Source organism: Hemitrygon akajei, chromosome 19, assembly GCF_048418815.1.
Source record: "Hemitrygon akajei chromosome 19, sHemAka1.3, whole genome shotgun sequence".
Classification (NCBI taxonomy): Eukaryota; Metazoa; Chordata; class Chondrichthyes; order Myliobatiformes; family Dasyatidae; genus Hemitrygon; species Hemitrygon akajei.
The window spans coordinates 73,551,787-73,565,473 of NC_133142.1; the positions used below are offsets into that span (position 1 = coordinate 73,551,787).

The window sequence follows — 13,687 nt, forward strand, 5'->3', positions numbered from 1 at the left end:
ATGTGTAACAAATTCCACAAATTCACCACCCTCTGACTAAAGAAGTTTCTCCATATCTCTGTTTTAAAAGGGCGCCCTTCTATCCTGAAGCTATGCCCTCTTGTCCTAGACTCTCCCACCATGGGAAACATTCTTTCCACATCTACTCTGTCTAAACCTTTCAACATTCGAAAGGTTTCAACAAGAGCCCCCCTCATCCTTCTGAATTCCAGCAAATACAGACCAGAGCCATCAAACGTCCCTTGTATGATAACCCTTTCATTCCCTGAATCATCATTGTGAACCTCCTCTGGACCCTCTCCAGTGCCAGCACATCTTTTCTAAGATGAGGGATACGAAACTGTTCACAGTACTCAAGGTGAGGCCTCACTAGTGCCCCATAAAGCCTCAGCATCACATCCTTGCTCTTGTATTCTAGACCTGTTGAAATAAATGCTATTTGCCTTCCTCATCACTGACTCAACCTGCAAGTTAACCTTCAGGGTGTTCCGCACAAGGACTCCCAAGTCCCTCTGCATCTCAGATTCCTGGATTTTCTCCCCGTTTAGAAAACAGTCCGCACATTTATTTCTACTACCGAAGTGCATGACCAGACATTTTCCAACGTTGTATTTCATTTGCCACTTCCTTGCCCATTCTCCTAATCTATCTAAGTCCTTCTACATCCTACCTGTTTCCTCAACACTACCTGCCCCTTCACCAATCTTCGATTCATCTACAAACTTGGCAACAAAGCCATCTATTCCATCATCTAAATCATTTATATACAGCATAAAAAGAAGTGGTCCCAACACCGACCCCTGTGGAAAACCATTGGTCACTGGCAGCCAACCAGAAGAGGATCCTTTTATTCCCACTCGCTGGCTCCTGCCAATGGGCCAATGCTTTAACCATGTTAGTAACCTCCTGTAATACTATGGGCTCTTAACTTGGTGGCATCTTGTCAAAAGCCTTCTGAAATTCCAAATATACAACATCCACTGCACCCCCTTTATCTATCCTATATGTAATCTCCTCAAAGAATTTCAACAGGTTCGTCAGGCAAGATTTTCCTTTAGGGAAGCCATACTGACTTTGTACTACCTTGACCTGTATCACCAAGTACTCCTTAACCTCAGCTTTAGCAATTGACTCAACATCTTCCCAGCCACTGATGTCAAGCTAACTGTTTTATAATTTCCTTTCTGTTGCTTTCCTCCTTTCTTAAAGAGTGAAGTAACATTTGCAGTTTTCCAGTCCTCTGGTACCATTCCAGAGTCCAATAATTTTAGAAAGGTTATTTCTAATGCCACCACATTCTCTAACACTACCTCTTTCAGAACCCTAGGGTGCAGCTCATATGGTCTGGGTGACTTATGTACTTTCAGGTCTTTCAGCTTCTTGAGCACCTTCTCCCTTGTAACTGCACTCACTTCTCTTCCCTCACAGCCACTGTAGGGAGCCTGTACAAAACTGCCATCAATGTCCTTTTACCCCTGCAGTTTCTTAACTCAACCCACAAGGAGTCAACATCTTCCAATCCTATGTCACATCTTTCTACTGATTTAATGTTACTCTTTACCACTAGAGCCACACCACCCCCTCTGCCTACCTTCCTATCCTTCTGATATAACGTGTAACCTTGGACATTCAGCTCCCAACTGCAATCATCCTTCAGCCACGATTCAGTGACGGCCGCAACATCGTACCTGACAATCTGTAATAGTGCAACAAGATCATCACCTTATTTCTTAGACTACGCACATTTAGATACAACTAAGTCCCATCAGCTGCCTGCCCTTCCTGATAATCTGATTGCACGCTATCTTTACCTTTTTTATCCTATCCTGAGTCCCTTTGTTCTGGTTCCCTGGCAAATTAGTTTAAACCCTCCCCAACAGCTCTAGCAAACGTTCAGGTTCAGATGTAACCTGTCACTTTTGAACAGGTCATACCTCCCCCAGGAGAGATCCCAGTGATCCAAGAATCTGAAGCTCTGTCCCTCACACCAGCTTCTCAGCCACACATTTATCTGTCAAATAATCCTGTTTCTACCCTCACTGGCGTGTGGCAGAGACAGCAATCCAGAAATTACTATGCGGGATGTCCTGCTTCTCAAGTTTCTACGTAGCTCTCTGAATTATCTTCTAAGGACCTCTTCACTTTTCCTTCTTATGTCATTGGTACCAATATGTACCAAGACATCTGGCTGCTCCGCCTCCATCTCCAAAATGTTGTGGACGTGATCTGAGAATTCCCTGACCCTGGCACCTGGGAGGCCACATACCATCCGGCTGTCCCGCTCACGTCCACAGAATCTCCTGTCTGTTCCTCTCACTATCAAGTCCCCTATCACTACTGCTCCCTTCTCTCTCTCTTTCCCTTCTGCACAACAAACCCATGCTCAGTGCCTGTAACCCGGTCACCATGGCATTCGGACAGACAGACAGACAGACAGACAGACATACTTTATTGATCCCGAGGGAAACTGGGTTTCATTACAGCCGCACCAAGAATAGTGAAAAAATATAGCAATATAAAACCATAAATAATTAAATAATAATAAGTTAATCATGGCAAGTGGAAATAAGTCCAGGACCAGCCTGTTGGCTCAGGGTGTCTGACAGTCCGAGGGAGGAGTTGTAAAGTTTGATGGCCACAGGTAGGAATGACTTCCTATGCCGCTCAGTGTTACATCTCGGTGGAATGAGTCTCTGGATGAATGTACTCCTGTGCCTCCTGGGTCATCCCCCACAAAAGTATCCAAAGCAGTATACTTGTTTTTGAGGAGAATGGCCACAGTGGTGCTCTGCTCTAATTGTTTATTTTCATTTCTCCTGACAGTCACCCAGCTACTTGCCTCCTGCAACTTTGGGATGACTATTTCCCTGTAACTTTGATCAATTATATCCTCGGTCTCCCATGCAAGCCGAAGGTCATCCAGTTGCTGCTCCAGATCCCTAACACGGTCTTCAAGGAGCTGCAGCCGGATGCACTTCACACAGATGTAGTTCCCCGGGAGACTCTGGGTCTCCCAGTTCTCCAACATCCAGCACGAAGAGCACATTTAAATGGTATTGTAAGAGAGGGGGAAAAACACAAAAAAGGTAACCTTAACAAATGCTTTACACAGAGCCAACGCCTCTTCCAAGCCGAAGCCTCCTTTGAGCCAAAGTTTGTCACTTCTACTCGTCACTGGCCTACTCCCGACAATGGCTGCTCCGCTTATCCCTTCTGTACTTTTATTTAGTTTGCAGAGCTCTGTTAACACTGCTGATAAGGTCCATACAATGGGCAAACACCCACAAAGCTCTTTTTAAGCAATCACCGCTGACCTGCGAGAAACACCTCTTTTTGTGCCACTGATTGGCCCTATACAATGGACAAATGCCCACAAAGCTCTCTTTTTAAATAATTGCCCAAGCACTAGAGTGTGAATCCTGTCAAAGCAACTGGGGACTTCAATTCAAACAATTTAAATATGGATAAAATGTCATCCTCTGGTCATCCAGCTGCTGAATGGTTATTAAAAGAATTTGGTCCAGTAATGTCCTTTTGGGGCATTATTGGTAGTAGTAAGAAGAGGGCATGGCCTAGATGGCTTATGTAAATTGCTCAAGGTTTCTAGCTTCTGCCATCATGGCTGATCATCCAACTCAGAACCCTGTACCTGCTTTCTCTCCATACCCCCTGATCCCTTTAGCCACAAGGGCCATATCTAACTCCCTCTTAAATATAGCCAATGAACCAGCCTCAACTGTTTCCTGTGGCAGAGAATTCCACAGATTCACCACTCTCTGTGTGAAGAAGTTTTTCCTCATCTCGGTCCTAAAAGGTTTCCCCTTTATCCTTAAACTGTGACCCCTTGTTCTGGACTTCCCCAACATTGGGAACTATCTTCCTGCATCTAGCCTGTCCAATCCCTTGAGAATTTTATACGTTTCAATAAGATCCCCCCTCAATCTTCTAAATTCCAGCGAATATAAGCCTAGTCGATCCAGTCTTTCTTCATATGAAAGTCCTGCCATCCCTAGAATCAATCTGGTCTACCTTCTTTGTACTCCCTCTATGGCAAGAATGTCTTTCCTCAGATTAGGGGACCAAAACTGCACACAATACTCCAGGTGTGGTCTCACCAAGCCCTTGTACAACTGCAGTAAAACCTCCCTGCTCCTGTACTCAAATCTTTTTGCTATGAATGCCAACATACCATTCGCCTTTTTCACCGCCTGCTGTACCTGCATGCTCACTTTCAATAACTGGTGTACAATGACACCCAGGTCTCATTGCACCTCCCTTTTTCCTAATTGGCCACCATTCAGGTAATAATCTGTTTTCCTGTTCTTGCCACCAAAGTGGATAACCTCACATTTATCCACATTAAATTGCATCTGCCATGAATTGCCCACTCACCTAACCTATCCAAGTCACCCTGTACCCTCTTAGCATCCTCCTCACAGCTAACACCGCCGCCCAGCTTCGTGTCATCCGCAAACTTGGAGATGCTGCATTTAATTCCCTCGTCTAAATCATAAATATATATTGTAAACAACTGGGGTCCCAGCACTGAGCCTTGCGGTGCCCCACTAGTCACTGCCTGCCATTCTGAAAAGGTCCCGTTTATTCCCACTCTTTGCTTCCTGTCTGCCAACCAATTCTCTATCCACATCAATACCATACCTCCAATACCGTGTGCTTTAAGTTTGCATACTAATCTCCTGTGTGGGACCTTGTCAAAAACCTTTTGAAAATCTATATATACCACATCCACTGGCTCTCCCCTATCCACTCTACTAGTTACATCTTCAAACAATTCTATAAGATTCGTCAGACATGATTTTCCTTTCACAAATCCATGCTGACTTTGTCCGATGATTTCACCTCTTTCCAAATGTGCTGTTAAAACATCTTTGATAACTGACTCTAGCATTTTCCCCACCACCGATGTCAGGCTAACCGGTCTATAATTCCCCGGTTTCTCTCTCCCTCCTTTTTTTAAAAAGTGGGGTTACATTAGCCACCTTCCAATCCTCAAGAACTAATCCAGAATCTAAAGAGTTTTGAAAAATTATCACTAATGTATCCACTATTTCTTGGGCTACTTCCTTAAGCACCCTAGGATGCAGACCATCTGGCCCTAGGGATTTATCTGCCTTTAATCCCTTCAATTTACCTAACACCACTTCCCTACTAACATGTATTTCCCTCAGTTCCTCCATCTCACTAGACCCTCGGTTCCCTACTATTTCCAGAAGATTACTTATGTCCTCCTTAGTGAAGACAGAACCAAAGTAGTTATTCAATTGGTCTGCCATGTCCTTGTTCCCCATGATCAATTCATCTGCTTCTGACTGTAAGGGACCTACATTTGTCTTAACCAATCTTTTTCTTTTCACATATCTATAAAAGCTTTAACAGTCAGTTTTTATGTTCCCTGCCAGCTTTCTCTCATAATCTTTTTTCCCTTTCCTAATTAAGCCCTTTGTCCTCCTCTGCTGGACTCTGAATTTCTCCCAGTCCTCAGGTGTGCCACTTTTTCTGGCTAATTTGTATGTTTCTTCTTTGGACTTGATACTATCCCTAATTTCCCTTGTCAGCCATGGGTGCACTACCTTCCCTGGTTTATTCTTTTGCCAAACTGGGAAGAACAATTGTTGTAGTTCATCCATGTGATCTTTAAATTCTTGCCATTGCATATCCACCATCAACCCTTTAAGTATCATTTGCCAGTCTATCTTAGATAATTCACATCTCGTACCTTCAAAGTTACCCTTCTTTAAGTTCAGAACCTTTGTTTCTGAATTAACTATGTCACTCTCCATCTTAATGAAGAATTCCACCATATTATGGTCACTCTTACCCAAGGGGCCTCGCGCGGCAAGATTACTAACTAACCCTTCCTCATTGCTCAATACCCAATCTAGAATGGCCTGCTCTTTAGTTGGTTCCTCGACATGTTGGTTCAGAAAACCATCCCGCATACATTCCAAGAAATCCTCTTCTTCAACACCCTTACCAATTTGGTTCACCCAATCTATATGTAGATTGAAGTCACCCATTATAACTACTGTTCCTTTATTGCACACATTTCTGATTTCCTGTTTAATGCCATCCCCAACCTCACTACTACTGTTAGGTGGCCTGTACACAACTCCCACCAGCGTTTTCTGCCCCTTAGTGTTATGCAGCTCTACCCATATCAATTCCACATCCTCCAGGCTAATGTCCTTCCTTACTATTGCATTAATCTCCTCTCTAACCAGCAATGCTACCCCACTTCCTTTTCTTTCCTGTCTATCCCTCCTGAATATTGAATATCCCTGGATGTTGAGCTCCCATCCTTGGTCACCCTGGAGCCATGTCTCTGTGATCCCAACTATATCATATTCATTAATAACTATCTGCACATTCAATTCATCTACCTTGTTACGAATGCTCCTCACATTGACACACAAAGCCTTCAGGCTTGTTTTTACAACACTCTTAGCCCTTATACAATTATGTTGAAAAGCGGCCCTTTTTGATTTTTGCCCTGAATTTGCCTGCCTGCTACTTTTACTTTTCGCCTTACTACTTTTTGCTTCTACCCTCATTTTACACCCCTGTGTCTCTCTGCACTTGTTCCCATCCCCCTGCCACATTAGTTTAAAGCCTCCTGAACAGCAGTAGCAAACGCTCCCCCTAGGACATTGGTTCCAGTCCAGTCCAGATGCAGACTGTCCTGTTTGTACTGGTCCCACCTCCGCCAGAACTGGTTCCAATGCCCCAGAAATTTGAATCCCTCCTCCTTGCACCATTTTTCAAGTCACGTATTCATCTGAAATATCCTCCTATTTCTACTCTGACTAGTACGTGGCACTGGTAGTAATCCAGAGATTATTACCTTTGTGGTCCTACTTTTTAGTTTATCTCCTAACTCCCTAAATTCACCTTGTAGGACCTCATCCCGTTTTTTACCTATATCGTTGGTACCTACGTGCACCACGACCACTGGCTGTTCACCCTCCTATTACAGAATGTCCTGCAGCCGCTCAGAGACATCCTTGACCCTTGCACCAGGGAGGCAACATACCATCCTGGAGTCTCGTTTGCGACCGCAGAAACGCCTATCTATTCCCCTTACAATCGAATCCCCTATCACTATAGCTCTCCCACTCCTTTTCCTTCCCTCCTGTGCCGCAGAGCCACCCATGATGCCATGAACTCGGCTGCTGCTGCCTTCCCCTGATGAGACATCTCCCCCAACAGTATCCAAAACAGTATATCTGTTTAGGAGGGAAATGACCTCAGCGGACTCCTGCACTACCTGCCTACTGCTACACTGTCTAGTGGCCACCCCTTCCCTTTCTGCCTGTGTAGCCTTTACCTGCGGTGTGGCCAACTCACTGAACGTGCTATTCACGACTTTCTCAGCATTGCGGATGCTTCAGTATGAATCCAATCGCAGCTCCAGATGCTCAATGCGGTCTGCCAGAAGCTGCAGCTGGACACACTTCCTGCACACATAGTCGTCAGGGACACTGGAAGTATCCCTGATTTCCCACATGCTGCAGGATGAACAAACCATGGGGCCAATCTCAGCTGTCATGACCTACCAATATGTCGCCTCAACTTTTGAAACGTTCTCCTTTTAAAGGAACTTAGCCAGCCTTACCTCACTTGGAGTGAAGCTTGTCCTCACCCTCTGATCGCCGAAGCCTCTGGAGACAAAGCCTTCCTACTCTGTCCCCCTCTACTCCGTCGCCCGCTACAATGTCGCCCGCTCCGTCAGACTGTTCTCTTTAAATACTCCCGCTGCCTCACGGTCCGACTTACACGCGCTTGCGCAGTCGTGCCCCGTTAAACTGCCGAAGAAGATGGAAGTCTATCTTCTTAAGCTGAAGCAAACAATAGAGGATGCTCTTCATTTTGCTATGGCTGAAATATTTTTGATGAATGTCTACTCTAGGATCCCAGAATAAAGCAGCAGCCAGTAGTGTGAGTTATACCTTCAACCCAGACTGAGTGAAAACTTGCATCATTATGGCCAGCTTTCAGATGGATATACTAAGGAGGATGTTAGCAAGTTATATATTAAGGAGGATGTTACACCATCTAGTATGCAGGGTCCACTACACAGGAATTGTAAAAACTGTAAACTCAGCCAGCTCCATCAGGGGCACTAAAGTCCCCAGTCTTGAGGACACCTTCAAAAGGTGAAGCCTGAGAAAGGTGGCATCCGTCAATAAAGACCCCCATCACCCAGGACATGCCGTCGTCTCATTACTCCCATCAGTGAGGAGGTACAGGAGACTGAAGACACACATTCCGCATTTTAGAAACAGTTTCTTCTTGCTCTCCACAGTCACATTTCTGAACGGACAATAGGCCCATGAATCCTACCTCACTATTTTTTCTCCTCTTTTTGGACTATTTATTTAATTTAATTTTGTTTAGTATAAACGTTTACTGTAATTTTTTAGTTTTATTATTATGTATTGCAATGTACTGCTGCTGCAAAACAACAAATTTCACAACATATGTCAGTGATATTAAACCACAAACAAGAGAAAATCTGCAGATGCTGGAAATCCGAGCAACACACACAAAATGCTGGAGGAGCTCTGCAGGCCAGGCTGCATCTATGGAAAAATGTGCAATCGATGTTTCGGGCCGAAACCCTAGGCAGGACTGGCAGAAGTGGATTATTGTGAGGAAAGGGCAGATGAAAGAGGACTAACTGAATTGCTCTACACTGAGCCAGTACAAACTGAGCAGACCAAGTGGCTGCTGTCTGTGTAGAAATGATTTTGTAAGGTTCTCAAAAATGTTTTGCTATTGAATAAGGGAATAAATCACTTCCTGTTTTGGTTCTAATTAACTAAAGCAGTCTTACCTTGTCATATTTTAATAAGATGCACAGCAAGCCTCAGAGGCTAAAAGTCTGCTTTTAATTGTGTGTGGTAGGATGGCCTAGGCCTCAATCTGTCATCTTTCTGGGTCTCTGTAATAAACTGTCCTGAATTAGCCAATGAATGATGGTCTGTTCTCTTCTCATCTCTCTAGGGGACTTCCCGGAAAAAAATGTGGAACACTGATCTTGTCTGCTGAAGAGCTGAGTAACTGTCGGGTCAGTGTGGGCAGTATTACCTTGTTATTGTTCTCTGTTGGTGTTAGTGCATGTTTTCTTTTGTCATTTTAGTCGGGGAAATCACACTACATTGCTGTCTGGCTCCCTGCCTGTTTCTGTTTGGTAAGGCAGGCTGATAAAAAGTGACCTCTAACAAGAACTGTGAAATGCCATGAACTGAAACCAGTATGTGATGGAAGTCCTCCAGAATGTCACAAAATTGCTGTGCAGCACTTTAACAAACTGACAGAAATATCTTTCTCTCAGACATTTATTGTGGAGATGTTTGCATTTTTCACAATGAATTTTAGAAGGGTGTGATTATCCACTTAACTCCTCCCACATGACCACTGGGTTCTGAATCACAATGGCTGGCATTAAAGACTGGAGTTCACCTGCAGTTTCCAACCTAAAGGATTTCCACACTTCAAGCCTAGGCTGTCTTTCCTATTGGCTAAAGGGTGCAAAACCAGTTGAATGTGATTGGCTAACATTTCTTGGCGAAGAAGGGAGAGCCTTGATTTCAAAATTCTCTACTCTCAACACAGTAACAAAACAGAAACCAAAACCTTCTACTCTTTTCAGTTTCAAGTCATCGTAGCTTCACTCCAAAAGGCCTGTGCATTGTGATCCCTGGAACTTGTTCTTGGGTGCAAGAAAAGTAATGAAGAGTTGCTATATGGGCAGTACAGGAAAATCAGTAGATAAATGCAACCTAAATTCAAGACCACAATAGCCGTCTGTGGTATGTGTGTCCAATTACAAAACATTGAAAATAAATAGAAAACATGTATAAAGCAAGCATCAAAATCAACATTTTATATTCCAGAGAGTTAGACTTACTGCAACATGGAATAGTCTTGTGAGTAAATCTGAATACTGTTTAAAGGGGGGAATCATACCTCAAGTCTCCAGAATTAACCTTAGCTTCAAACCTTTCAGTCTAATTTGTGTAGATAGATATCTGACTTGCCCATTTCTGTCTCTTGCTTTCACTAAATGTCAGCCCATTTCTGATGCCTTTCCCTCCTGTCTCTCCTTTGCTATTCTCATATTTAACTGGTATGGAGGGGCCACTGCAAAGGACTGGAAGAGGCTGCACAAAGTTGTAAACTCAGCCAGCTTTATCATGGGCACTTGTCTCCCCAACAACGAGATCACCTTCCAAAGGTGATGCCTCAAAAAGGAGACATCTATCACCCAGGACATGCCATTATGTCATTGCTACCATTAGCAAGGAGGTACAGGAACCTGAAGACACACACTTGATGTTTTAGGTACAGCTTCATCTGCTCCACCATTAGATTTCTGAAAGGACAGTACATCCATGATCACTAATTTTTCCTCTCTTTTTGCACTGCTAACTTAATTTACACACACACACACACACACACACACACACACACACACACACACACACACACACACACACACACACACACACACACACACACACACACACACACACACACACACACACACACACACACACTTACTTCCTGACAAACCCCCACCACACTCATTTTACAACTCCTCACCTACATGACAGGGTTGAATCACGATGGCTACTTGGTCCACCAATCTGCACATTGTTGAGATGTGGGAAGAAACCCACACAGTCACAGAGACAATGTGTAACCTTTACATAGACAACAATGAAGGTCGTGATTGAAATGGGTCGAATTAGCTGTGATAGGTTCAAAGTTGAAAGTAAGTTCATTATCAATGTACGTACAGTGGCATTCAAAAGTTTGGGCACTCCGGTCAAAATTTCTGTTACTGTGAATAGTTAAGTGAGTAGAAGATGAACTTATCTCCAAAAGTATATGAAACATTCTTTTCAACATTTTAAGCAAGATTTAGTGTATTATTTTTGTTTTGTACAATTTTAGAGTGAAAAAAAGGGAAGGAGCACCATGCGAAAGTTAGGGCACCCCAAGAGATTTGAGCTCTCAGATAACTTCTACCAAGGTCTCAGACCTTAATTAGCTTGTTAGGGCTATGGCTTGTTCACAGTCATCATTAGGAAAGGCCAGGTGATGCAAATTTCAAAGCTTTATAAATACTCTGACTCCTCAAACCTTGTCCCAACAATCAGCAGCTATGGGCTCCTCTAAGCAGCTGCCTAGCACTCTGAAAATTAAAGTAATGATGGCCACAAAGCAGGAGAAGGCTATAAGAAGATAGCAAAGCATTTTCAGGTAGCCAGTTCCTCAGTTCATAATGTAATTAAGAAATGGCAGCTAACAGGAATGGTGGAGGTCAAGTTGAGGCCTGGAAGACCAATAAAACTTTCCAAGAGAACTGCTTGTAGAATTGCTAGAAAGGCCAATCAAACCCCCATTTGACTGCAAAAGGCCTTCAGGAAGATTTAGCAGACTCTGGAGTGGTGGTGCACTGTTCTACTGTGCAGCGACACCTACACAAATATAAACTTCACGGAAGAGTCATCAGAAGAAAATCTTTCCTGCATCCTCACGACAAAATTCAGCATCAGAAGTTTGCAAAGGAACATCTAAACAAGCCTGATGCATTTTGGAAACAAGTCCTGTGGACTAATGAAGTTAAAATAGAACTTTTTGGCTGCAATGAGCAAAGGTACGTTTGGAGAAAAAAGTGTGCAGAATTTTGTGAAAAGAACACTTCTCCAACTGTTAAGCATGGGGATGGATCGATCATGTTTTGGGCTTGTGTTGCAGCCAGTGGCACGGGGAGCATTTCACTGGTAGAGAGAAGAATGAATTCAACTAAATACCAGCAAATTCTGGAAGCAAACATCACACCGTCTGTAAAAAAAAAGCTGAAGATGAAAAGAGGATGGCTTCTACAACAGGATAATGATCTTAAACACACTTCAAAATGCACAATGGACTACCTCAAGAGGTGCAAGCTGAAGGTTTTGCCATGGCCCTCATAATCCCCTAACCTAAACATCATCGAAAATCTGTGGATAGACCTCAAAAGAGCAGTGCATGCAAGGCTACCCAAGAATCTCACAGAACTAGAAGCCTTTTGCAAGGAAGAATAGGCAAAAATCCCCCAAACAAGAATTGAAAGATTCTTAACTGGCTACAGAAAGCGCTTACAAGCTGTGATACTTGCCAAAGGGGGTGTTACTAAGTACTGACCATGCAGGGTGCCCAAACTTTTGCTTTGGGCCCTTTTCCTTTTTTGTTATTTTAAAACTATAAAAGATGGAAATAACGAAGTAATCTTGCATAAAATATTAAAGAAATGTGTCATCTTTAATTTTATGCCTTTTAGAAATCAGTTCATCTTTTACTCGCTTAGATATTCACAGTAACAGAAATTTTGACCAGGGGTGCCCACACTTCTGCATGCCCCTGTATATGTCACCATATACAACCCTGAAATTAATTTTTCTTGTGGGCATCCACAGTAAGTGCATGAAACACTATAGAATCGATGAATGACCGTACCCAGTAGGATGGAAAACAAGCTACTTGCAAAAGACAACAAAACTGTGCAAATACAAAAAGAAAGAATAAAAGAAATAATAATATAATGATAGATAAATAAGTAATAAAGATCAAGAACATAAGAAAAGTCCTTGAAAGTAAGTCCATAGATTGTGGAAACAGTTCAGTGATGGAGTGAGTGAAGTTGAGTAAAGTTATCCCCTCTGGTTCAGGATCTCCAGTGCTGCCTATATGAGGAAGCAACATGTCTTTAAGTGTGAGAAAAGAGATTAGGAAGACAAGTCATTTAACACTGACATGTTACAGTGAAAGTGGAATTTAGAAGTGCAGAAATAATTTTTCATAAACCATAAACAGGTGAGGAAATCTGGGAGAAGGGGTAAAAACTGAGCACCTGGATGCCAAAATCACATAGTAGTTAGCGTGATGCTATTATGGCACATGGCGTCAGAGTTCAGAGTTCAAATCTGACGTCCTCTGTAAGGAATCTGTACATCCTCCCCATGGAATGTGTGGTTTTCTCTGGGTGCTCTTGTTTCCAAAGATGTATCGGTTAGTAGGTTAATTAGTCATTGTAAATTATCCTGTGATTAGGCGAGGGTTAAATTGGGGATTGTTGTGTGGTGTGGCTCGAAAATATTGGCCTAATCTGCTAATATTCCTTTTTTTGTAATTTATTTTTTATTGAAGTTTATCATCAAACAAACATTTCCATAAGATGTATTTCAGATATTGTACATATATATCATATAATCATATTTGTCACAAATCTCCACATAATAATTATCTGAGATATACACTTATAGAGAGGAGAGAAAGAAATAAGAAAACTATGTAACAATAAGTATACCGTTTTGGATACTGTTGATGGGAACGACCTACCAGGGACAAGTTGCAGTGGTTGCGTCTCTGGCACCGAGACTGGACCCTCAGCTCAGAAGGGAAGGAGGGAAAAGAGGAGAGCGGTAGTGATAGGGGATTTGATAGTTAGAGGGACAGATAGGAGGTTCTGTGGAAGAGATCGAGAATCCCAGATGGTCTGTTGCCTCCCTGGTGCCAGGGTCCACGATATCCACGGAGTTGGGATGTAATGTTAAAATTGTACAAGGCATTGGTAAGGCCGAATCTGGAGTATTGGGTATAGTTCTGGTCACCAAAT

General features: G+C 43.0%; 1 protein-coding gene across 3 annotated transcripts in view; it reads left to right on the plus strand.

The window, feature by feature from the left end:
• cpne9 (copine family member IX) overlaps positions 1-13,687 on the plus strand; it is a 627,771-nt gene that overhangs the window by 438,071 nt on the left and 176,013 nt on the right. For all 3 annotated transcript variants that reach the window (XM_073072861.1, XM_073072862.1, XM_073072863.1), the window contains one exon: positions 9,025-9,088. In XM_073072861.1, the coding sequence (XP_072928962.1) occupies positions 9,025-9,088 (64 nt within the window). The remainder of the gene's footprint in view (positions 1-9,024; positions 9,089-13,687) is intronic.